Source organism: Saccopteryx leptura, chromosome 3 (assembly GCF_036850995.1).
Source record: "Saccopteryx leptura isolate mSacLep1 chromosome 3, mSacLep1_pri_phased_curated, whole genome shotgun sequence".
Classification (NCBI taxonomy): Eukaryota; Metazoa; Chordata; class Mammalia; order Chiroptera; family Emballonuridae; genus Saccopteryx; species Saccopteryx leptura.
The window spans coordinates 118852211-118878700 of NC_089505.1; the positions used below are offsets into that span (position 1 = coordinate 118852211).

Consider the following 26490-nt stretch of genomic DNA (forward strand, 5'->3'; position numbering starts at 1 on the left):
CACCAAATCTGTTTCTACAACCCTTATCTCTCCCCTGAAATCTCCATCTAATAAACATCCGAAGCTTACAGTGAAAATAGAACTCTTGGTTTTCTTCCCAAAACCTGTTTTTTTTCCTATTTTCAGTAAAAGATACCACCACCAACCCAAATGCTCAGATCAAAGGTGTAGGATGAATACCATATGACCTCCTTTTTCTCATCTCCCACCCCATCTCATCCTTGCCCAGTGCCCAGGCTCTATCTCTGCTTACCTTTGTCCCCATTGTGATCACCCTACCAGTGGTTGGCAACCTGCGGCTCGCGATCCACATGCGGCTCTTTGGCCCCTTGAGTGTGGCTCTTCCACAAAATACCACATGCAGGCACTACCTCGATAAGGAACGTACCTACCTATATAGTTGAAGTTTAAAAAATTTGGCCCTCAAGGCTCATCTGGTTTGAGCAAAATCTCACCAGCTTGAGCCCAAGGTTGCTGGCTCTAGCAAGGGGTTACTACGTCTGCTGAAGGCCAGCAGTCAAGGGCACAGGTGAGAAAGCAATCAATGAACAACTAAAGTGTTGCAATGCACAATGAAGAACTAATGATTGATGCTTCTTATCTCTCTTCGTTCCTGTCTGTCTGTCCCTGTCTATCCCTCTCTCTGACTCTCTCTCTCTCTGTCTCTGTAAAAACAAAACAAAACAAAAATTTGGCCTTCAAAAGAAATTTCAGGCCCTGGCCGGTTGGCTCAGCGGTAGAGCGTCGGCCTGGCGTGCGGGGGACCCGGGTTCGATTCCCGGCCAGGGCACATAGGAGAAGCGCCCATTTGCTTCTCCACCCCGCCCCCCTCCTTCCTCTCTGTCTCTCTCTTCCCCTCCCGCAGCCAAGGCTCCATTGGAGCAAGGATGGCCCGGGCGCTGGGGATGGCTCCTTGGCCTCTGCCCCAGGCGCTGGAGTGGCTCTGGTTGCTGCAGAGCGACGCCCCGGAGGGGCAGAGCATCGCCCCCTGGTGGGCAGAGCTTCGCCCCTGGTGGGTGTGCCGGGTGGATCCCGGTCGGGCGCATGCGGGAGTCTGTCTGACTGTCTCTCCCCATTTCCAGCTTCGGAAAAATACAAAAAAAAAAAAAAAAAGAAATTTCAATCGTTGTACTGTTGATATTTGGCTCTGTTGACTAATGAGTTTGCTGACCACTGCCTAGGCTAATCCACCATCCTGTCTCCTAACTTACCTTTCTCCTTTCATTCTGGCCTTCTGTAATCCATTCTCCCACAGAAAGTCAGCCAGAATGATTTTTTTTTTAAGTGAGAGGAGGGGAGATAGTGAGACAGTCTCCTGCATGTGCCCCAACCAGGATCCACCTGGAAACCCCATCTGGGGCCAATGTTCGAGTACCAAGCTATTTTTTTAGCACCTGACGCCAATGCATTCGAATCAACCAAGCTATCCACAGTACTCAGGGCCACGCTTGAACCAATCAAGCCACTGGCTGCAGGAGGGGAAGAGGGAGAGAAGGGGAAAGTGACCAGGAGAGAAGCAGATGCTCACTTCTCCTGTGTGCCCTGACCAGGAATCGAACCCAGGACATCCTACGCCCAGCCAATACTCTATCCACTAAGCCACCAGCCAGGGACCAGAATGATTATTTTTAAACTATACGCTAGAGAGTGACTTAGTCGCTCCGTAGCTTCCCCTTTCACCTAGACTGAAATCCAAACACCTGCCATGGCCAATGAAGCATGGAAGGCTCTTCCCCCGACCTTGGATTGATGGACAGCTTCTCAAACTTCAAGTGTTGGCTCAGATGTCACCTCTGAAAGAGACCTTCCTGACCACTCTCTCTAAATCACTTTCATTCCCTCTCACCACCCATGTAAGGTCTCTCTTCATCATATTATCACATCGTAGCACTGAAACCTTCTTCAGAAATGACCTTGTTTGTTTCTTTGTTTACTTGTCCTCTGTTACAAAGTCAGCTCCAGAGGAGCAGAGACTTCGTCTTCTTTGCTTACTATTTATTGTGTCCCTAGTGCCTAAACAGTAAGGGCAAAATTAAGCTTTTAGATACATATTGTTAAATGAATGAATTCGGACAACTGAATTTTGTATGCCCTAATTTGTACTGATAGTCGTCATATTGGAAATAGAATTTGAAACGTCTGGTTTTTTCGGTCCAAATGGCTAAGTGGAGGCCATGTATCTTAAATGACCCTTTGTTTCCAGAGAGTCCTGAGGGCCAAAGAAGGGGGTTTGGAGAAGGAAGAAGAAGAGGTTTCTGGAGGAAGGTAGGAGGCAGTAAGGCCTCAGGAGCAGACGGTGGGTGTTCTGGTTTCCTATTACTCATAACAAACCATCCCACATTTGGTGTCATAAAATTATCACTATTTTATTTACAGTGGTGCCTTGAGACACGAGCTTAATTTGTTCTGTAACCGAGCTCGTAAGTCAGTCAACTCATATCAAACAAATTTCTCCCATTTAAAATAACTGAAATAGATGTAATTCATTCCAGCCCTGTGAAACATCCCCAAACCATCCTAAATTATGAAAAAAGACATGTTATTAATTAAGAAACACACATGTATACTTTACCAATGCATAACAAAATATATGAAATAAAAGAAAAAAGTGTTATTTAGTTCTGTATTCTTACCTTGGAGACAGACGAGTGCAGCTAACGGAGGTGAATGGCGGAGGAGGAGGGAGGGAGGAAGGGATGCAGGCACTGTAGACACCTAAACTAAAACTGCACTTTCTTAACACTAAATGTAAACTAAAACTGGATTTTCTTTAAACAAAACTAAAACTGCACTTTCTTTACTTAAAATGAAACCACAAAAACTTAATTGTAGGCCCTGGCCGATTGGCTCAGTGGTAGAGCGTCGGCCTGGCGTGTGGGGGACCCGGGTTCGATTCCCGGCCAGGGCACATAGGAGAAGCGCCCATTTGCTTCTCCACCCCGCCCCCCTCCTTCCTCTCTGTCTCTCTCTTCCCCTCCCGCAGTCAAGGCTCCATTGGAGCAAAGATGGCCCGGGCGCTGGGGATGGCTCCTTGGCCTCTGCCCCAGGCGCTGGAGTGGCTCTGGTCTCGGCAGAGCGACGCCCCGGAGGGGCAGAGCATCGCCCCCTGGTGGGCAGAGCCTCGCCCCTGGTGGGCGTGCCGGGTGGATCCCGGTCGGGCCCATGCAGTAGTCTGTCTGACTGTCTCTCCCCGTTTCCAGCTTCAGAAAAATACAAAAAAATAAAATTAAATTAAATTTTAAAAAAATTTAAAAAACTTAATTGTAAAAAAAATGCACTTTCTTAACTTTAAACTTAACCTAAGCTTATCATTACATATCTTTCATTTAATCATCACCTGTTTTTGCCTTTTTGGCTGCACTTTCGGCACTTTCATTTGCAGGACTTTTGAATAAAAATCTACCCAAAGAGGTTTGCTTTTGCCTGCCTTTTAAAATGTTACAGAAATGTGACAAACAAGTGTCATTAAAAATTACTGAAGCACAACCAGTTGAAACTTTTTATGGGTGTTTCTTTTCATTGAAACTTGAAAGCTTCTCCCACATTGTCAGCATGTCTTTAATTTCACTTGTAGAAATCACTTCTTCCGACTCTACCTCCTCCTCACTACTAATCTCTTGCAGAAGCTCCGTATGTTGCATCATCTGTAGCTCCTTCAACTCCTCAGTTGAGAGTTCCTCTTCATGTTCCTCAACAAGCTTGTTTTCATCACCATCATCTTCCTCCAGACCCATCGACTTTCTGAGGGACACAATCTCCTCCGCTTCTACCTCGGTCTCGGTCTCTGGTTCGAATCCTTCGAAGTCCCTGTCTGCAACAACATCAGGCCATAACGTTTTCCATGGCGAGTTCAAGGTTCTTCTTGTAACCTCTTGCCATGGCAAGTCAATAATGCGTAAACATATCACGATGTTGTAGTGATCTTTCCAAAACTCTGGAAGGGTTAGAATTGTATTCTCAGTCATCTCAATGCAGCAGCGGAACAAGTGCTTTGTGTAAAGCTTTTTAAAGTTGGAAATGACCTGCTGATCCATAGGTAGCAAGATTGAAGTCATGTTGGGTGGGAGGTAGAGGACTTTCACGAATTTGAACTCATCGAGAATGTCATCTTCAAGACCAGGTGGGTGGGCTGGAGCATTTTCAAGGATTAGTAATGCTTTCATCAGGAGTTTATTTTCTTGAAGATATTTCTTCACTGCAGAACCAAAGACGAGATTTACCCATTCAATAAAAAACTGCCACATAACCCATGCCTTAGCATTGGCATGCCACATAACCTGCAGTTTTTCTTTAAGAATCTTGTGAGTCTTAAAGGCTCGAGGATTTTCTGAATGATACACTAGCAGTGGCTTTACTTTACAGTCACTGCTAACATTTGCACACAATGCAAGGGTCAGACGGTCCTTTATGGGTTTATGGTCTGGCAGCTTCTTCTCCTGTTTGGTGATGAAAGTCCTCCGGGGCATTTTTTCCCAAAACAATCCTGTTTTGTCACAGTTGAACACCTGTTGGGAGATGTAGCTTTCCTTTGTGATAAGCGCAGCAAAAGATGCAATGTACTCCTCAGCTGCCTTAACGGCGGCCCTCACAGCTTTACCATACCTCACCACTGAGTGGATGCCAGTTCTCTTCTTGAAATTTTCAAACCAGCCATGACTTGCCTTAAACGTATCTTCTGCTGCCTCTTTTGAGGTTGATGGTTCTTTCTTCTTCAAGTCGCTGTAAATAATACATGGCTTTACGCATATTATAGTCTCGGTCACTGTATCTCCTGCCAGCTCTTTCTCTTTCACCCCCACCAGCAGAAGCTTCTCCATTTCTTCATGGATATTTGTTTTTAATTGGGACAGAATTATAGTCCCTTTCGCTGGATTTGTGCTTTTGATGGCATCCTTTTGTTTAAGGATGGTACAAATTGTAGATGTATTGCGGTCATACAGCCTTGCCAGTTCAATCACTCGTACAACACGCTCATGTTTTTTTTATTATTTCTTGCTTTGCTTCTATCGACATCATTCTCTTCTTCTTCTCACCACTGTCCTTTACACTCATTTTCTTCAGCCCCATGATAGCACACACAAAAAGTTAGTAAAAGCCCTGGCCGGTTGGCGCAGTGGTAGAGTGTCGGCCTGGAGTGCAGGAGTCCCAGGTTCAATTCCCGGCCAGGGCACACAGGAGAAGCGCCCATCTGCTTCTCCACCCCTCACCCTCTCCTTCCTCTCTGTCTCTCTCTTCCTCTCCCACAGCCAAGGATCCACTGGAGCAAAGTTGGCCTGGGTGCTGAGGATGGCTCCGTGGCCTCTGCCTCAGACGCTAGAATGGCTCTGATTGCGGCAGAGTGATGCCCCAAGATGGGCAGAGCATCGCCCCCTGGTGGGCATGCCGGGTGGATCCCGGTCGGGTGCATGCGGGAGTCTGTCTGACTGCCTCCCCGTTTCCAGCTTCGGAAAAAAAAAAAAAAGTAAAAAATGCAAAATGATGCAAGAATGAGTACAGTGCACGAGATTCGACTTGATTCTGCGGGTAACACGTAAGAAAGAAGGAGATGCTCGTGTTGTGCTGCCAATACTGGATCCGTGCGCCAACGCACCAACTAGCGGCAGCTTCCCGAATCACACTCGTATCTCGGAATTTTGCTGGGATCTTGAACAAAAATACAGACCGAGTCGCAGCTCATATCTAAGAAAAAGAAAGATTTGTATCTCAAGGTACCACTGTATTTTGAACAGGATTCAGAAAAGATGGATTTTCTCTGCTCTGTGATGTCTGGCTCCTCACCCGGAAGACAGCTGGGGGCCACAGTTAGAACTAGAGGGAAGCTAGTGAGGACCACTATTACTTACTTATCCTTTTGCCTCAAACTCCATAATGGCTCCCCACAGCACTCTTACCGATCCTGTTTTTACTTAATTTAAAAAATATATATTTTTAGAGAGAGAAGAAGGCATAGAGACAGAGACAAAGAGAGAGAAACATCAATTTGCTGTTCCGCCCATTCATGCTGTCACTGGTGATTCCAGTATGCGCCCTAACCAGGGATAGAGCCCAGAACCTCGGCATGTTCGGATGACGCTCTAACCAACTGAGCTACCTGGCCAGGGCCTTTGCTTAACATTTTGATATGCTGTTTGTCATAAATTATTTTGCATTAATTTTTGATATGTTAAAAAATTTCATTTTTTAAAAAGATTACTGAGTTTCTTGGCATGTCCCTTAAATTTTGCATCAGAGGCAAATGCCTCACTTGCCTCACCCCGAGTCCCAGCCTTTGGTAGCAGAAGAGGGCTGGACTGTTCACAGCAGCGCCTACCTGTGGCCTTTCCAGGGAGTGAGATTCCAAGGCATTCCAGCTCAAAGCTGCGTGGCCTTTTTTCACCTAGCCTTGTAAGTCACACAGCCTCGTTTCCTGACCAGCTGGAAGGGAAGCACAGGGACCTCCACATCTCAGTGAGAGGAGGGTCAGATAATTTTGTGGCCAAGTTTTAAAACAGTGGGAGGAGTGGAAGCGGGCGGACATGCGTGGTGGTAGTTCAGTGTCTGTCCAAATGGGATAAGCTTCTCTTTCTTCCTTTTTCTCCCCTGTCTCAATATTTTAATGCGGTTTCCTGAAATATGTTTGTCTGTCGAAGCAGGGTTTCTTAAAATGACACTGCCCCTGGAGGAGGGGTGGGTCAGGGAGCACTGTGTGAGAGGTTCTGGGATCACCCTGCCCTTCCCGGTTCCTAACAGAGAGTGGGGGCGGGACCAGTGCGCCCAGCCGCGCTTTCCAGTCCCCACTGCGGAGACTGCGGTTGTCCGTTCTTGTCTGTTCTTCACTTTGCAGTAAAAATAACCGGGGAAAGGGTACTGATATCTTCATCCACTGAGTTCTGAGAGGTTTTTAGTTTTCATAGAATTAAGATTTTAGAATTTTTAAAATTAATTATTTAAAAAAAAAGATTTTAGAATGTCTTTCAACAATGATCCCACTTAACCTAAGCGAGCCAAAATTTAAGGGAGGACGTCTCCAGAGTGGACTGCCTGGAACTCATCTCTATTTATAATTGCTGTGACGTGAAAAATGGCAGTTTCCCCCCAGGAAGGCTTGCTATTCCAGTAATTAGTGACACTCAGGGACTTAATCATGACAAGTTGTCTAAAGCCACAGAAGTATTCGTTCACCATCTCCCTTCCTAGAGAAGAGAAATTTCAAAGTCATAAAGTTTTTTGGAAGGATAAATTAATGAATTCTGTCGGGGATTTGAATTATATATGTGTATGTAAATATATTAGTATCTTTTACAAATACATTGTTACCTAAGGAACATAAAAATTGCTATTTGACTTCATCAGAAGCAGACCATTCATTGTAAATTAATTTACCAAGTGTACGTTTACCAAAAATAAATTGGCCAGCCTGACCTGTGGTGGCGCAGTGGATAAAGCGTCGACCTGGAAATGCTGAGGTTGCCGGTTCGAAACCCTGGGCCTGCCTGGTCAAGGCACATATGGGAGTTGATGCTTCCAGCTCCTCCCCCCTTCTCTCTCTCTGTCTCTCTCTCCTCTGTCTCTCTCCTCTCTAAAAAAAAAAAAAAGAATAAATAAAATAAAAAATTTAAAAAAAAAAAATAAATTGGCCAAATGATTAATTTGCTAAGTGCCCAATTCACCAAATTACCAATTTACTGAAAATATGTTTCTTTAAATATTTGTAAAGTTTATAGCAGTTCCTGTTGGTTGTATTGGTAAGAGAATTGGAAGAAGCCAGAACTTCAGAGTTTTCAGGGACTTCAGACTCTCTACCCCTCAGTACCCCCTTCCTGCCCTTTGTTGGCCCCTTCTGTGGTCCTTGGTCTCCCTTTCTCTGCCCCACCTTCCCCACCCCCTTCTTGAGGATGGGCAGTCTAGTCCATGCAGTATGGTGATGTCTAGCAGGTTCCCTTACCGGGGGCCTCTGCCTGCCCTGCAGCTACACAGACCTTGGGCAGAGACAAATGAAGATTCCTTACAATCCTGCTATGAAAACAAAGCAAAAGCCATTATAATCAGACTTTGCAGGAGTCTACAAAAGCTGTTAAATCAGTCTATTTATATTTGTTACCTATTGCTATATAACAAATTACCCCAAACATGGTGGTCAAAAAATAAATAAATATTATCTCACATAGTTTGTGTGGGTCAGGAATCTGGGAGCAGCTTCACTGAGTGGTTCTGACTCAAGTGTCTCATGTGGTTTCAATCAATGGTCAGCAGGGGCTGCAGCCACCCAAAGGCAAGATAGGGCTTGGAGGACCCACTCCTGGTGTGCTTGCTCGCACACCTGGCAAGTCAGTGCTGATTGTTGGTAGGAAGCTTCAGTTCTTCACCACATGGACCTCTCTATAGGGCTACTTGAGTGTCTTCACCACATGGCAGCTGGCTTCTCCCAGAGCAAGTAGTCCAAGAAAGAGTAGAGAAAGCCCCAATGTCATTTGTAATCTAACCTTAGACGTTGTACTCTGTCACTTCCGTTTTACTCTAATCACTAGCAGACATTCACTAAGTCCAGCCCACACTCAAGGGGGAAAGAATTGGGCTCCAGCTCTTGAAAGAAAACACACTAAAAACTTAGTGGCACATATTTTAAAACCAACATACCATCTAATAAATAGTGCTGAAGCCTGACAAGGCAGTGGCTCAGTGGATAGAGTGTCGGACTGAGATGCAGAGGACCCAGGTTGTTCGAAACCTCGAGGTCGCTGGCTTGAGCTCAGGCTCACCAGGTGGAGCGCAGGGTCACTAGCTTGAGCGTAGGAATCATAGACATGACCCCATGATCACTTGCTTGAGCCCAAAGGTTGCTGGCTTGAGCCCAAGGTCGCTGGCTTGAGCAAGGGGTCACTTGCTCTGCTGTAGCCCCCAGTCAAGGCACATATGAGAAAGCAATCAATGAACTAAGGTGCCGCAGCGAAGAATTGATGCATCTCATCTCTCTCCCTTCCTGTCTGTCTGTCCCTATCTGTCCCTCTCTCTGTCTCTCTCTCTGAAAAATTAACAAATGAATATAAGAAACTAGTTTATGGTAAAATGGAAATGTTTGTGAATTTGGAAAAATGGTCACTTGGAGAATAAAATTTTTGTCTAATTAACCTAGAACCTAGGCGTAGCTAGACTTACTAATAAAAGGACTATATTAGTAATAAAGACTTACTAATATGTTCCAAATAGTGACATTGAAAGTGTGGCTTCTCAGCCCCAAGTACAACAGCAGGGTGCATGGCTGAGCCGACTGCCCTGCACCAACCTAGTGGCATTCTCTAGAGATGTCAGTGCAGGGAAACACTGGCCCTAAGCGACCAGACAGGACAGACATGAGGAAGTCTTTGAATGTGTGACCTCTCTTCCCCAAAGACCTGGAGAGACTGCTGATAGACAAAAACATCATTGTTGATGTTCCTTAGGTTTCTGGTTTTGTGATGTTAGATAGATTTATAATACTAAGAAGTATGACTTATTTAGGAATTCATTACAGATTTGATTTACTTTTTCTTCATAAAAGCATTTTTAAAGTAGGGGTAAAATTCACATAACAAGATTAATGATTTTAAATGAACAGTTCAGTGACAGTACACGTCTACAGTGTCGCATAACCAACACCTCCAGCTCTAAAACATTTCCATCACCCCAACAGGAAGCTCAGTACCAACAATCATTTGTTCCCCGTCCCCTCCCCTCAGAAACCGCTAGTCTTCATTCTGTCCATATGGGTTTCACAAGGCTCTGACGCTAAAGGATAGTTTCATATAAAAATCTGCTAAATCTTTTCTCAGGAAATGTTATTTCTCTAAAATTATGTGAGAATTCTACCACTGAGCCACCAACACTACAGCTCCCCCAAAATTATATGAGCCCTTCAACTGCAACAATTTACTTAGCATTATACAGTGATCCAGACTATTTTTAAATACAAAGCCCTTCTTGGAAAAAGTTGTTTCTAATTTCCCAGTTTGCCTGGCCCTCAAAACCTCTGTGTCTGTCCTGGCCTGGTACTGTCTCCCCTTAATGCTTGACCCCAGTGTCAGGACCAGTTAAAAAAGCAATTAGGTGTAAGCCTTGCTCAGAAGAGCAGATACCAGTGGAAGACACACAAAGCAGTTCATATAACACCAGAGCACATAACATTAATTACTTTGTTGCTTGGCTTTTTTTATATAGTGCATTAAATATAATTGTAATGTTTCGACATTGGGTGTTGAACTGGATATGGTAAAAGAGGTGGCGAAATGTACAGAAATAAGGAATAGAATGTAGTTGATCAGGAAGATGCCTGACACAGGTTTCCGCCTTACAATAGTGCAACTAATAATAGCTAAACATATTCTCTTTCTGCCAGCAAAGGAAGCAAATGTGCGTATGAACACGCACTGAAGCGCACTTCTCACTTGTGGCCAGCAGGTGGCAGTCTTGTCTGGAAGCAAAGAGAAAGAACTGGACACTGGTTTTCCAAGGCTCTTAGAGCAAAGAATTGTAAAACAAACCTCATCAGTGCTGAGTGACTTGGAAATGATTGCATGGCACAGCTGCAATTCTCAGGTGCAATCCCATTTCTAAAGTTCCTTCTGCCAAAGAATACTAAGCCTGCTGCTGCAGCTCTGTCTCCTCTTTTACTGTGATTTCCTGGGCAAGTCACTCCGGGTTTCTTCATCTATCAGACAGGTGATCACCTCATTGATTCCTTCCAGTGCTAACAGGCTGTAGTTCCTCTTTGGATTGGAGGAATCTTTCCTCTTGCACTAAAGCTTCCATTGCGTGTCAGTGGCCTGCTCCTTGCATCTGTGCTGTTTGCTGCTGTTCCAGTCACTGAGCACCGGCGTAGCTGACACATCTTCTCAGTTGGTATTTGTCAAATGAATGAGCATGGGCCCTGCCGAGCTGCTTCTCAGCCTCACTGGGCACAAACTCTCCTGATCCACCCTCTTCCCTGAATCCTCTTCTCTTCCTTCCAGACCCCTGTCTCCTGGCTGCCTCTTATCTTTCTAGGAGCTGCTTCTCAGGCCTTCGCACATCCCTCTTTCTCCACCACTCCCTTTCCTTTTCTCTCGGGATTCAAGCACAGGTCCTCTTCTCTTTCTTTTCTTTCTGTGGTACCTAGTCCACTCCCATGGTTTTCATTACCACCTATAATGATGGAAATAATAATGGATAACATAAAGTATTATATGCTAAGTACTGCTCTAGCTCTTGACTCATTTAATCCTTGAAACAAGCAGATGAGGTAGACATGCTATTAATGTTTTCTGGCTGACAGGCAGAGTGGTTGAGTGACCTCCCTACAGCTCAGACCTCCCTCCTGCGCTCCAGACCCATTTCCATTTGCCTTCCCGACATCTCTCCTTGGATATCACTAACCATGTTCAGAGTTGGACTCCTGATATTCCAGCTCCAAACCTTGCATTTTCCCAGGCTTCAACCTCAGTGAAAAATACCCAACCGCCCAGAAATGGGGGCAATTGTCATTTCTTCCTGCTTTCCACCTTCAGCCAACTTCCAACAAGATCAATCAACTCTAACTCCTTAATATCATTCAAATATGTCCCCTCTTTTGTCTTGTTCTGTAACTCAGGTCTCTGCATTTCTCACCTCTAAACCGATCTCCATCTCTCTAGTATGGTGCCCACACACAGTCTATTTTCCTGATCCTCCACTAGTTTAGTAGTGAAGAATATGAGCTTTGGAACCTGACAGAGTTATTCTACTACTTATTAACTGTTTGACCTCAGGCAAGCTACTCACCCTTTTTGAGTCTCAGGTTTTCTTTGAAATGAAAGATGAGAAAACACCTGTTCTGTAGGGTGGTTGGCATGTGCTAAACCCTCAGAAGCTGGGGCTGGCCTACCTCCACAGGCTTGGCTGTCCCAACACCCTATGTCCCAATCAGAATGTTCCTATTTGCCTGGCCACAAGAGTGGCATGCACTTTCCAACATGGCACTTGCCACAGTCTTCATAACAGTCCCTCCCTTTTCTCTATGTCTTTGTCAGCTCATGTGTTATTTTCTCCAAGGAAGCCTTCTCATTCTCAATCCCCCACCCCCTGGCTTCCTTTGCATTCCCATGGCTCTTATAACACAACATCATAAATGCCCGTTTCCTTACTGGGTTCCCAGTGGACTATGTCATCCTTGAGAGCAGGCATTGTACCTTAGTCCTCTTCATTGCCCTGGCACAAGGGTCTAACATGGAGAAGATGCTCAGTAAGTATTTGTTAACCTTGGTTGGGTAGTTCAGTCAGTTAGAGTGTTGTCAGGATATGCCAAGTGAGAAAGACTTGGGGATTTCAGACACCAGCCAGCACAGGCCGTGGCTGCCAAGCAGCTAGAGGCATCCCAGGCTATGTTTTTGTGCAGCTGGGAGAGTGTGGGGGGGAAGCCAGGCAGTCTTGGTGTGATGCTCCCTTTTCTTCCACATGTTGCTAGCTCTTTGGTTCCAAATTAGAATCAAATTAGAGCAACTGGCGGCTGGGGGTGGGGGAAGAGCTGGGATTGCAAGGACTACCCTGGGGGACCTGGACAAAAGGGGAAGCCTAGAAGCAGTGGCTGGCCAGTCATAGGAAGTGTTTCTTTTCCTTCTTTTTTTTTTTTTTTTTTACAGAGACAGAGAGTCAGATAGATAGGGACAGACAAACAGGAACAGAGAGAGATGAGAAGCATCAAGCATCAGTTTTTCATTGTGACACCTTAGTTGTTCATTGATTGCTTTCTCATATGTGCCTTGACCACGGGCCTTCAGCAGACCGAGTAACCCCTTGCTCGAGCCAGTGACCTTGGGTCCAAGCTGGTGGGCTTTGCTCAAACCAGATGAGCCCGCGCTCAAGCTGGCAACCTCGGGGTCTCGAACCTGGGTCCTCCACATCCCAGTCTGACGCTCTATCCACTGTGCCACCGCCTGGTCAGGCTCTTTTCCTTCTTTTAATGTATTTTATTGGTTTTAGAGAGAGTTAAGGATAGAGAGAAAGAGAAAGACAGGAACATTGATCTATTCCTATATGTGCACTGACTGGGGATCAAACCAGCAATCTCTGTGCTTCAGGAGGATGCTCTGACCAACCGAGCTACCCAGCCAGGGCAGAAGTGTTTCTAAATGAAGCTGCTGTTTCTGAATCAGGTTGGTCCACTGATGAAAGGGGCTTCCCCAGAAGGCCTGTCCCCAAGTGCCACCAAACACTGAAAGGAGTAGCACAGGCTTTCCTTGGGTGTCTTCTGCCAGGAATGAATCTTTGACTCCGTGATTGGGAATAAAACAGGCTGAGACAAGACTGGCTTTGTGGCTTTAAGACTGAGCCCCCTGATGTGTCCCATGGCTCTGGAGCCTGGATAGTTGGATGGGAGACCCCCAGGATCTGGCACAGGGGAAATTTTAGGGAGATGGGCTTCTCTCTCTATGGTAGCCTGTAGGTGCCTTTCCTTTGAGCTACACACCAGCCAAAACTGGTCCTCTCCTTCCTGCCAGAGGACACTCTGAGTCCCAGAGTGGGGAAGTCAGTTCTCCTCCCTCTGGCGGTGTTTACAGCACAAGGCAGGAGAGAGGAGTGTGCAGAGTGTGAGACATAGGATGGGGCTGCCAGCTGCCACCCCGGCCTCTGCCTCTGGGAAACAGGCCGCTGGGCTGTCGATGGGTGTCAATAACAGTTTTCTGACAAGGTTGTAAATCATGCACATGTTCATTGTTACATATCATATTTTTGGAGTTTTTTGTTTGTTTTTTCTTTTTTGTGTATTTTTCTGAAGTTGGAAACGGGGAGGCAGTCCAACAGACTCCCACATGCGCCCAACCAGGATCCACCGGGCATGCCCACCAGGGGGCGATGCTCTGCCCATCTGGGGCATTGCTCTGTTGCAACCAGAGCCATTCTAGCACCTGAGGCAGAGGCCATAGAGCCATCCTCAGCGCCCAGGCCAACTTTGCTCCAATGGAGCCTCGGCTGCGGGAGGGGAAGAGAGAGACAGAGAGGAAGGAGAGGGGGAGGGGTGGAGAAACAGATGGGCGCTTCTCCTGTGTGCCCTGGCCGGGAATTGAACCCTGGACTCCTGCATGCCAGGCCGACACTCTACCACTGAGCCATCTGGCCAGGGCCTTTCTTTTTTTTATGAGGGAGAGTGGACATACTTTAGTCTGGAGTTGAGCAAGTAAAGTTTCTAAGAGCTGACAGCAGTCTTCTGCAGAGACCCGTCCTATATGTTTAACAGATGCATGCAGTTCCTTTTACCAGCTGCTTCACCAGTGGCCCCTTGTCCCCCACCGTGAAGGAAGGGCCACAACCCCTTCCCCTTTCCAAAATCTATAATTAGTCTTACGAAGTGAGCATTCGTGGCATGTGATGCATCAGGTCTTCTGAATGAATTGTAGGTGAAGTACCAACTGTTCTTTGTTCCAGACTGTCTTTTCAAGGATATTTTGTTTAGCAAACAGCTTTGGAAAATAAAGATAATTTCCCCCATTAGAGCAAAAGGCAGAGATGTTTACTGACTATTATATAACATTCAGGTTCTCTGAGATGTCCTCTGAGATTCATATTTCTCTTTGTAATGCAATCCACTGCATGAGCAAACATCCATTTGTGTTAACCCTGTGGGACCTGGGGGCAAAGGGAACTGATTCAAAAAGGGAAAAGCCATGAATAATATAAAGAATATAAAAGGTGCCTGACCAGTGGTGGTGCAGTGGATAGGACGACAGCCTGGAATGCTGAGGTCCCAGGTTCAAAACCCTGAGGTCACCAACTTGAGCATGGGCTCATCTGGCTTGAGTATAGGCTCACCAGCTTGAGTGTGAGGTCACTGGCTTGAGTGCTGTATCATTGACATGATCCCAAGGTCATTGGCTTGAAACACTTGAGTCCAAGGTCACTGACTTGAGCAAGGGTCACTGACTTGGCTTGGCTTGAGTCCCCCAGTCAAAACACATGAGAAGCAATCAATGACCAACTAAAATGTACAATGAGTTGATGCTTCTCACCCTCTCTCCTTCTGTCTTTCTCTCTCAAAATCAATAAAAAAGAGAATATAAAAGGTGACATCACTATAAAGCTATTTTCATTAAAATGATAAAAAGATGATATAATGCACAACTTTTTTCAATATGTTGAAAATTTAGATAAAAACTGCTAAAAAATATCTTATGAAAACAGACTCAAGAAGAAATAGAAAACACAAGTAGTCCTCTAAACCTTAAAGAAAGTGAATCAGTAATTAATTTTTCCATAAGTTCAGATAGCTTTGAAAAAAATTCTAGTCTAACACATGCCCTAATTTACTTTGTAAGGTTAGTGTGATCTTAGTAGCAAATCCATCAATGACAGCATGCAAAGGAGAAATTATACACCAGTACCACTCCTGAGCACAAATGCAAAAATCCTACATAAAATATTAGTAAATTGAATCTACAAGTATATAAAAAGAGTAATATGTCACCTAGAAATACATATATGTCATCTTGTTGGAAAATCTTTGAAAAAATATAATCTCAACCTGATAAGAGCTATCTACAAAAACAAACAAACAAACACCATAGCAAACATTGTATTTTTTTAGATTTTCATTTATTTCTTTTTTGAGAGAGAGAGGAGAGAGAGAGAGAAGGGAGGAGAAGCAGAAAGCATCAACTCCCATATGTGCCTTAACCAGGCAAGCCCAGAGTTTCAAACTGGCAACCTCAGCATTCCAGGTCAATGCTTTATCCACTGCACCACCACAAGTCAAAGCCAAACATTGTATTAATTAATGAAATATTGGAAACTTTCTCTTTGAGTTTGGAAATAAGGCAAGCTCCCAAACAGAAACCTGTAGTAAAAGAGGAAAGACATGGGATCTGAAGTACATGTCAACCACTCTCCCCTTAACTGACTGCATATCTCCAGGACAGATGTCTATTCCTGTGCTATGGCCACTCCATCAGAAAACTCTGTGACAGGGATTTTTGGAAAAGGTGTATTTTACCCTAGGAAACAGGAAAATATGCAGGGTTTTTTCTTTTAAGTGAGAAGAGGAAATAGTGAGACAGACTCCCACATGTACCCCAACCAGGATCCTCCCAGCCCATCTCCCTGTCTGGGGCCGATACTTGAATCAACCAAGCTATTTTTAGCACCTGATGCAGATGCACTCAGACCAACTGAACTATCATCAGCACTCAGGGCCAATGCTTGAACCAATTGAGTCACTGGCTACAGGAGGTGAAGAGGGAGAGAAGAAGAAAAAGGAGAGGGAGAGAAGCAGATGGTCGCTTCTCTTGTGTGCCCTGACTGGGAATTGAACCCAGGATGTCCGCATGTCAAGCTGATGCTCTATCCACTGAGCAAACTGGCCAGAGTTGAAATATGCAGTTTTGAACTGAAATATTCTCCCAAGTATAAGTAAGGTTAGCCAGCAGTCCCGCACTGTTGGCATCCTGCCCCCAACCCACTGCCCTAAGGTGGGGTGGGGAGAAGCAGATTCAGAACAACCTTATTTAAGAGGTGCACCCCTGGGGAGGCCAAAGGATTCAGCTAGATGCTGTGGGTAGTGCACCTGAGCGTTCTCTTACCTTTGGGACACTAGGAGCCTGGGTTGGGGTTGACAGATCAAGCATGTTTATGGTAAACCAAATATTGAGTTTTCCCAAGGAAAGCCTCAAAAAAATTTTCACCACCAATTTCTCTGTATTTCTCTCCATGGAAATCTTTAGTAAAAAATAAGAGATTTGTCTGACTGGTGATGGAGCAGTGGAGAAAGCATCAACCCAGAAGATGAAGATCACCGGTTTGAAACTCCAAGTTCACTGGCTTTGAGCACAGGCTCGTCAACTCAGAGTTGCTAGCCTGAGTGGGGGAATCATCCATATGATCCCAAAGCTCACTAGCTTGAGCCCAAAGGTCACTGGCTTGAGCAAGGGGACACTGGCATGGCCCCAGTTAAGGCACATATGAGAAACAATCTATGCACAACTGAACTAGTACAACTAAAGTGAAAGCAACTATGAGTTGATGCTTCTCACCTTCTCTCTCCTTTCCTGTCTGTTTCTGTCTCTGTCTGTCTCTAAAAAAAAAAAAAAAAAGATTTATTTTCTCTGAAAGAAACAAAAACCTAACACTCCTGCCATGCCCATCTTCCCAAATGCTGGCCATTCCCCCAACACCTAGGGTGCCTTTGTATCTACCAACAAGAGCTTTGTAGAGAATTATCCCAAACAAGGAAATAAATGTTTTATTTTTGTTATTCAAACAGCTAATACTGTTAGTGCAGTAGTTCCGTGTCTATATTGCATTCTGCTATACAAATGAGCTAGTCAGGGAAACAAGAACTTTGCCTAAGTCTGGTCTTCCCAGGAGTGAATGGAGAGATAGGCCTCTCCTGGCTCCTGTGCTGGAGATAGCACAATTCCAAGTCCTGTCACCATGTAACAAGCACGTGTGTTCAGAGTAATATTTACCATGGGTGTACCATGGTGTACTACGGCATTACCATCTCACCCTGCCCACTGTAGCTCTGCCTCTCTATGGTTCCTCTCTCTTTACAAAGATATGCAGAGTCCCCATCTTCACAAGCACTCCCACAGCCTACTGGCCCCGTTTACAGTGCCTGCTACCCTGCTGTGCACCTGGCACAGTAGGCATTGGACAGGGTCGGCGAATATTGGGAGGAATGAATGACTGGAAAATAGCTCCAGAAAATCCCTTCAATGAATTCTAATTGCCTCCTCCCTCCTAACCAAATCTTTTCTTCCCTTTGTTTGTTTGCTTTTGACTCTCATAGATTGTTGATTGGGTAAGAATTTTACAAAGATTACTTACATTGGCAATAATGCAGCCGGAGCATACCGCGCCTTCTCCAAGCGGCGTGGAGAGAACCACCAATAGTGTGATGGAACTTGTGACCCTTTTCAAGGCCATGGCCCTTGTGTTAGCCCTCACTTCTCCCTGTGCTTGTGTATTGGTTTGGGGGTCCAGTGGGTGTCAGAATTCTGTCTGATAGCTTCATGGATCAATGAGGATAACTTCAAAGAATTTGTATGGGAAATCTTCAACAACCTCATAAGAATTCAGGGCCCTCAGAGCCCCACAGTGGCATCCAGCTCACTCCTTGGCAACAGACTATAGGCTTTAGCTGGTCACTATGATGGACAGGCTAGCTGAAGATCTCACCTTTAGGAACAGGGTGTTTATGGCCACCATGGCTCATAGGAATCCAATATATGACATGACCTTGCTTGGCCTCATACCAGCCTGCATGCTTTATCAGGCCGGGCCAGGTCGGACCAGGGACCTGTAGAGCAGAGAGCTGGTGGTACGTCCCGTAGCACACCCTCAGAAGGAAGGGCACTGCATTGGCCTGCTGCTTCCCCCAGAGCTCCTGGGTGTACTTGTTAGAGCCCATCTTGACTTAACCCAAAGGCAAGTTCACTTCATGTGAAGTGGGGAGCCAGTGGGGCATAGTGGGCTCATGCTTGTACTTAGCACTATGTCAGGGTCCACAAGGTGGTCCTAGGAGGGCTCCTTCAGAATCGTGCTGGCTATGCCAAGTAAGTGTTTTTTTGTTTGTTGTTTTTTTTTTTTTATTAAGTGAGAGGCAGGGAGACAGAGAGACAGATTCCTGCATGCACCCCCACCAAGATTCACCTGGCAAGCCCATTAGGGGGCGATGCTCTGCCCATCTGGGGCCACTGCTCCATTGCTTGGCAACCGAGCCATTTTTAGCACCTGAGGTGAAGCCATGGAACCATCCTCAGCACCTGGGGCCAACTCGCTCAAACCATTTAAGCCATGGCTGTGGTAGAAGAATAGAGAAAGAGAGAAAGGGGAGGGGTGGAGAAGCAGATGGTAGCTTCTCCTGGGTGCCCTGACTGGGAATCAAATCAAATCCATGACTTCCACACACCAGGCAATGCTCTTATCGCTGAGCCAATAGGCCAGGGCCCCAAGTAAGCGCTGATGTAAGAAATGATCTATAGAGAATTTTTATGAGTTTATTTGCACCAAAATTGACAATCTCTTTCCTCCCTTTAGCTTCCCCTACTTCCTAGCTGTGGTACCTTAGGCAAAGTACTTTACCTCTCTGAGCCTCCTTCCCTCTCATGTACAATGGGGACAACAGTGCAAAGCAAACCTATTGTCCTCAGCACAAAGAAGGGCTCAAAAATGTTTCATGAGAACCTAAAGTTTCTCCAGACCTCTGTCTACCTTGCTTCTGACCCTTTCTCGTTTTCTGCAACACATCTCCACCCACTTTCTCTGTGTCCCTCTCACCCTTTGTCTTACCACATCCTTGTCTCCCTTTGAAAATCCAGCCCTTCCCTCCTCGGATCCTTCTGGATTCCTCTAAGCTGAAAGTAGCCCCAAAGAACTGAGACCTCCAGTTCTGACAGCCTCTAAGCCTCCTCGATGGGTGGGCTCACCACCCCACCCCTTCCTCCTCCAGCTGCGGCCGGTGGCAGGGGAAGGGAGGGCTCACCTCCTCTGTGACCCAGAGCTCCAGGAGGGCGGGGCTGCGGTGCCCCTGCCCAGCCCCCACACGCATTGGGCACTGCTGGCCAATTAACAGTCAGGAAAGGCTGATGAAGAGAACCGGGGTAAAGGGAAACGACCTGGTTTAAAGGGTTCTTTGCTTCCTTGGTGGGGATGGAGAGGGATGGAGAGTGTTGGAGCCGCAGGTTCCGCCACCGCCTCTGCCGTCTCCAGCCATCGAGCTGATCAAGGACCTGGTCAACTATGATGTGTGCGCAACGCTGCTCAAGGGCCTCCTGGACCTGCTGAAACCATCTGTCAAGGAGACTAGCAAACTGCAGCCTAAGATCCTTGACGGTAGGGATCTGCTGGGACTGGAGGGAAGGCCCCCGCAAGGAGAGGGGCCCCTGCCTCACAGCTGCCCCTCCACCAGACTCTTCGGACCTCCAGCTGACAGAGCACCTGCCGGTGTTTCTGCAGCAGGCCGCAGCCGCCAAGGCTATCAGGTAAGCGGGCAGGGGCCAGGGGGTAGATGCAGCGCTCAGCCCGTGCCAGGGAGTCCCCAGGGGTCGTTGCAGCTCGAATACCTGGCCCAGGGTCCTGGCGCGCAGCAACACGAGCCTGGCAGAGGAGATGCTGCACCTGCACGTTGTGCACAGCCTGATGGTGGCCATGGGCAACACGGATCACAGCAACAGCCAGCAGCAAGCCAGCCTCACGCTGGAGGTGCGCGCGGGGGGGGGGGGGGGGGGGGGGGGGTGGGCGGGCGCCCGCATGGGCCCCGCAGTCACACCGCTCGCCTGTTGCAGTACTTCGTGCAGATGTTCCCAGAGGTGGAGGAGCACGTACGCAGGTCCATGGGAGAGGAACTCTACCAGCTTTTCCTCGTAAGTGGCCTAACAGAAGGGTGCCTCCTCCACACCGTCTCTCTCCCGGTTCACCCCACACACAGACTGCCCGTGGCCAGCTGCAGGGAAGGACCGCCCCAGCTTGGGCTCCACCTGGCATCTTTCCATTCCTTTTCCCACTCCTGCCTGCAACATCCTTCTGTTCAAGCCCAACTCCAAACTCAGACTGCCCTGACACATCAGCTGGGTTCCCCTTGCTCCTGTCCTCAGAGCAACGCAAAGGACTTGTACATGAAGATAGATAGTGTTCAGGTGGACATCTTGGCAAACAACAAAGTCGATGTTACCAAAGGTGAGTGGGGAGTGAGGGGATCTGGAGCAGGGGCACAGCTGGCACCCGGACCAGGCTCATCTCCATGTTTCCAGCATTACACCGCAGTGGTCTCGATGGCAATAAGGGCTTTTCCTTTGGCCCCAATGACCCGGAGCAGCTGGCGGACAGACAGCACTCGCTTCCAGGAGGAGATGGAAGGGAAGGAGTGACAGAACCTCTGAGGGAAGCCGGGGAAGCCGGGGCTGTGTGGCAGAAAGTCCAGTAGCAGGAGCCTGAGGCCCATCTCAGGGTGACTCCATTCGGCCCTGTGGGGGAGGCTGTGGGAGGCGGTGGGTTGGACAGGCCAGTGGGAGGAAGGGAGAGCTAGCTGCTGGTGGGGAAGAGTTCAATAAACAGTCTTGCTATTTATCTGTTGCCTGTGTGTAGAGGGAGGAGGGAGACCTAATGAGAGCAGGGTCCTAGGTGATCTCCCTGAACTGTCTCCTACTTCTCTCTTTCTTCTTCACTGGCTTCAGACACACTTGCTGTGTGGTGGGGCTTTTTTGTGTTTTTTGTTTGTTTGTTTGTTTTTAGAGAGCGGAAGGCAAAGAGAGAGAGAAGCTCAACTCGTAGTTGCTTCACTTTATTTGTGCATTGATTGCCTCTCCTACATGCTTTGACAGAACAGATAACCTCAGGGTTTCGAACCGGGGATCTCAGCTTCCTGGGTTGAGGCTTTATTCAACTGTGCCAGCACCTGTGAGGCTGCTGCAAGTTTCTTAAAAGTGACAATCTCGGCCTGGCGTGCAGGAGTCCCGGGTTCGATTCCTGGCCAGGGCACACAGGAGAGTGCCCATCTGCTTCTGCACTCCTCCCCCTCTCCTTCCTCTCTGTCTCTCTCTTCCCCTCCCGCAGCCAAGGCTCCATTGGAGCAAAGTTGGCCCGGGCACTGAGGATGGCTCTATGGCCTCTGCCTCAGGTGCTAGAATGGCTCTGGTTGCAACAGAGCAACGCCCCAGATGGGCAGAGCATCAACCCCTGGTGAGCATGCCAGGTGGATCCCGGTCAGGCGCATGCAGGAGTCTGTCTGACTGCCTCCCCGTTTCCAACTTCAGAAAAATTACAAAAAAAAAGTGACAATCTCATGCCTTAGGACTTTTGTGTTGACTTTTTTTTTTTTAGATTTTATTTATTCATTTTTAGAGAGAGAAGAGAGAGTGAGAAACAGAGAAGTGGGGAGGAGCAGGAAGTATCAACTCCCATATGTGCCTTGACCAGACAAGCCCAGGGTCTCGAACCGTCAACCTCAGCATTCCAGGTCTATGCTTTATCCACTGTGCCCCCATAGGTCAGGCTGTTTTGACTTTTATACTGAACAGTGAGAGATACTCTATTCTTAGAAACTCTTGGCTTTGGCCAGTTGGCTCAGTGGTAGAGCATTGGCCTGCCTATGGAAGTCCTGGGTTCAATACCTGTTGAGGGAACACAGGAGAAATGACCATCTTCTTCTCCACCCCTCTATCTCTTTCTCTCTTCCCCTCCTGCAGTCATGGCTCTAATGATTTGAGCAAACTTGGCCCCAGGCACTATGGATGGCTCCATGGCCCCACCTCAGGTGCTAACAATAGCTCAGTTGCCAGACAGTGTAACAGCGGCCCCAGATGGGCAGAGCATTCCCTGGTAGGGGGCTTGCTAGGTGGATCCCAGTCAGGGGCATGTGGTAGTCTGTCTCTACCTCCTCGCCTCTCACTTAAAAAAACAAAGAACCTCTCACCCCAGATATCTAGCTGTAGGGCCAACTTCCTCATCTCCTTTCAACTCTACAGAGTCACCTTCTTACTGAGGGCTGCTATTTTTTTAAGTTGCAACCCACACTATACCACTCCGTGCACTATAGACCGCAGCCTCTTATGCTGCCACTTTTTCTATTGTATGTATGTATGTATTTATTTATTGTCTGTCTCTCCACCTGAATGTAAGCTCCACTAGGGCAAGGATGGATGTTGGATAGATAGATAAATAGATAGACAGATATAGCTGTAGAGATGAGATATACAGAGATAATACATTTATGTATATATACATACATATTTAACATATAAACATATATATTTTATACTGATATATCCCAAACATTGAGAAGAATGCCTAGCATGCCTGAATGAAAATGGAAGCACTGTGAAGAAATTGTCCCTTAAGTAAATGGAAATGAAGTCAGGTTGCAGTAATTCTACAGTATGCCACAAGAGGGCATCACTGACCCTGATATTGTTAGTCTAAGATCCTCAGGTTTCCCCTAAATTGATTTTGAACCTCAGCTTTCCTCTATTTGGGCTGGGGAAGGAGAGAAAAGTTAACAAAATAGTTATATTTCCATAAAGCTAAATGGATTTTCATTTTTAAAGTTTTGTTTGTTTGTTTGTTTGTTTGTTTTACAGAGACAGAGAGTCAGAGAAAGGGATAGATAGAGACAGACAGACAGGAACAGAGAGATGAGAAGCATCAATCATCAGTTTTTCTTCGTTGCGACACCTTAGTTCAGGGGTCGGGAACCTTTTTGGCTGAGAGAGCCATGAACGCCACACATTTTAAAATGTAATTCCATGAGAGCCATACAACGACCTGTGTATGTTACGCATTATCCAATAAAAATTTGGTGTTGTCGCGGAGGACAGCTGTGATTGGCTCCAGCCACCCGCAACCATGAACATGAGCGGTAGGAAATGAATGGATTATATGTAATACATGAGAATGTTTTATATTTTTAACATTTTTTTATTAAAGATTTGTCGACTCCCAGCAGGCCACGCGGGCCGCAGCGGAGGCAGGGGCTCCAGGCCTGGGCTCAGGCGCCAGGAAGGCCAGGTAGGGAGTTGCGCTCCAGCAGGCAGGAGGCCGGCGCTACGACCTTGTTTCACTTTGGGAACTGCTTCGCCCTGGCCTACTTCCCTTACTTCATCACCTACAAGTGCAGCGGCCTGTCTGAGTACAATGCCTTCTGGAAGTGTGTCCAGGCTGGAGTCACCTACCTCTTCGTTCAGCTGTGCAAGATGTTGTTCCTGGCCACTTTCTTTCCCACCTGGGAAGGCGGCATCTATGACTTCATTGGGGAATACATGAAGGCCAGCGTGGATGTGCAGACCTAGTAGGCCTAAACCTTGTCATGTCCCGAAATGCCGGCAAAGGGGAGTACAAGATCATGGTTGCTGCCATGGGCTGGGCCACCGCGGAGCTCATTATGTCCCGTTGCATCCCACTCTGGGTTGGAGCCCGGGGCATTGAATTTGACTGGAAATACATTCAGATGAGCATTGACTCCAACATCAGTCTGGTTCATTACATCGTCACATCTGCCCAAGTGTGGATGATAACACACTATGACCTCTACCACACTTTCCGGCCGGCTGTCCTCCTGCTGATGTTCCTCAGCGTCTATAAGGCCTTTGTCATGGAGACCATCGTCCACCTTTGTTCCCTGGGCAGCTGGATGGTACTTCTGGCCCGAGCAGTAGTGACTGGGCTACTGGCCCTCAGCACCCTGGCCTTGTATGTTGCCATTGTCAACGTACATTCCTAGGCTTGTTGTCCCAGGCATTCACACACCTTTTTCCTGTCTCCAGATTTTAGTGAAGTAAACGGTAAAATTATAAAAAATAAATAAAAAAAAAAATTTGTCTGCGAGCCAGATGCAGCCATCCAAAGAGCCATAGGTTCCCAACCCCTGCTTTAGTTGTTCCTTGATTGCTTTCTCATATGTGCCTTGACCGTGGGGCTACAGCAGACTGAGTAACCCCTTGCTCGAGCCAGCGACCTTGGGTCCAAGCTGGTGAGCTTTGCTCAAACCAGATGAGCCCGCGCTCAAACTGGGACCTCGGAGTCTCGAACCTGGGTCCTCTGCATCCCAGTTTGACGCTCCATCCACTGCCATCCACTGCACCACCGCCCAGTTAGGCTAAAGATTTTTATTTTTTAAGACTTTTTAAAAATTTATTTTTAGAGAGGAGAAAGAGCAAGAGCAAAGTGGGGGAGGAACAGGAAGCATCAACTTACATATGTGCCTTGAACAGGCAAGCCCAGGGTCTCAAACCAGAGACTTCAGTGTTCCAGGTCAATGCTTTATCCACTGTGCCACCACAGGTCAGTGGTGACTTTTTTTTTGTTTGTTTACTTTTTCCTTTTTTTTTTTTTTTTTGTGGCAGAAACAGAAAGAGTCAGAGAGAGGGACAGATAGGGACAGACAGACAGGAAGGGAGAGAATTGATGAAAAACATCAATTCTTCGTTGTGGCTCCTTAGTTGTTCATTGATTGCTTTCTCATATGTGCCTTGACCAGGGGGCTACAGCAGACCGAGTGACCCCTTGCTGGAGCCAGCAGCCTTGGGCTCAAGCTGGTGAACTTTGCTCAAACCAGATGAGCCCACGCTCAAGCTGGCAACTTCGGGGTTTCGAAACTGGGTCCTCCGCATCCCAGTCTGATGCTCTATCCACTGCGCCACCATCTGGTCAGTACTTTTTACTTTTATAAAAAATATTTTATTTATTCATTTTAGAGAAGAGAGAGAGAGAAGGGGGAGGAGCAGGAAGCATCAACTCCCCATATGTGCCTTGACCTGGCAAGCCCAGGGTTTCAAACCAGTGATCTCAGCATTCCAGGTCGATGCTTTAGCCACTGTGCCACCACAGGTCAGGCAAGATTTTTTATTTACTGATTTTAGAGAGAGGAGAGACAGCGAAAGTGGGTAGGGAAGAAATGGGAAGCATCAACATGTGGTAGTTGCTAGTCCTATGTGCCTTGACCAGGCAAGCCCAGGCTTTTGAACCTGCAACCTGAGCATTCCAGGTCGACGCTTTATCCACTGCGCCACCACAGGTCAAGAGGATTTCTTATTTTTAAAAAGTGCCCTGTCCTTTGGTGTCAAGTTATTTTTAAAATGTTTTTTATCTTGACCTTTCTTACACAATGGTAAAATACATTCAGTACCAAAAAAAAAAAAAAAAATAGTATGGTACTGCAGAAATATTTTGGAAATTTTAATAATGGGAAAGTCTAAAATCTGAAAACCACTAGTCTAAGGTGACCATAGTTTAATAAAAACCATAGAACTTTAAAAAATAAAATCTTAAGTAAATATAATACAAAAATCTAAAACATCTCTAATTTGCCTGACCTGCAGTGGTACAGTGGATAAAGCATCGACCTGGAATGCTGAGGTCGCCAGTTCGAAACCCCCAGCTTGCCTGGTCAAGAGACATATGGGAGTTGATGCTTCCTGCTCCTCCCCCTTCTTCCTCTCTCTCTCTCTCCCTCTCTGTCTCCCTCTCCTGCTCCCCTCTCTGTAGTGAATAAAAATAAAAATCTTTTTTAAAAACTCTCTCTATGCTACTGAACTATTTGAAAGATTTAGGTATTGTGACATTTCACCACTAAGAACTTCACGTTATGTTTCTACTAAAAGTAAGGACATTTTCCTACATAATTACATAATTGTATTAGTCTGAGAAAATGACTTCCCAATATGTCCTGTGAGTGTTCCTTATCTGGTAAAAGGGATTTTGCAGGTATGATTAAATTAAGGGTCTTGAGATGGGGATATTATCCTGGTGGGCCCACAGTAACGAGAAGGGTCCTTATTAGAGGTAGGCAGGAGGAACTAGCATTAGTACTAGGTGATGACACCACAGAAGCAAGAGGGTTGGAGTGATGCAAGGGATCATGAGCCAAGGAACACAGGCAGTTCCTACACCCTGAAATAGGGCCTTGACTGGTTAGCTCAGTTGGTTAGAGCATCATTTGGAAACGCCAAGCTTACAGGTTTGATCCCTGGCGTTTCCAGATGATGCTCTAACCAACTGAGCTAACCACATATGAGAAGTGGTCAGTGAATGCACAACTAA

The 26490-nt window shown here is 46.6% G+C and overlaps 1 protein-coding gene and 2 pseudogenes across 1 annotated transcript in view; 2 read left to right on the forward strand and 1 right to left on the reverse strand.

Moving 5' to 3' along the window:
* Nucleotides 1–20926, forward strand: part of ARMH1 (armadillo like helical domain containing 1) — a 56635-nt gene extending 35709 nt beyond the window's left edge. The window contains 7 exon segments of the mRNA XM_066376198.1: nt 19669–19791; nt 19868–19940; nt 20031–20160; nt 20244–20321; nt 20553–20634; nt 20709–20773; nt 20775–20926. Of these exon segments, the coding sequence (XP_066232295.1) occupies nt 19669–19791; nt 19868–19940; nt 20031–20160; nt 20244–20321; nt 20553–20634; nt 20709–20773; nt 20775–20825 (602 nt within the window). The 3' untranslated portion in view covers nt 20826–20926.
* Nucleotides 17777–18367, reverse strand: LOC136397265 (large ribosomal subunit protein eL15-like; annotated as a pseudogene).
* Nucleotides 20927–23758: 2832 nt separating the features above from the next.
* LOC136398301 (BOS complex subunit TMEM147 pseudogene) lies at nt 23759–24172 on the forward strand (annotated as a pseudogene).
* Nucleotides 24173–26490: the final 2318 nt, after the last annotated feature.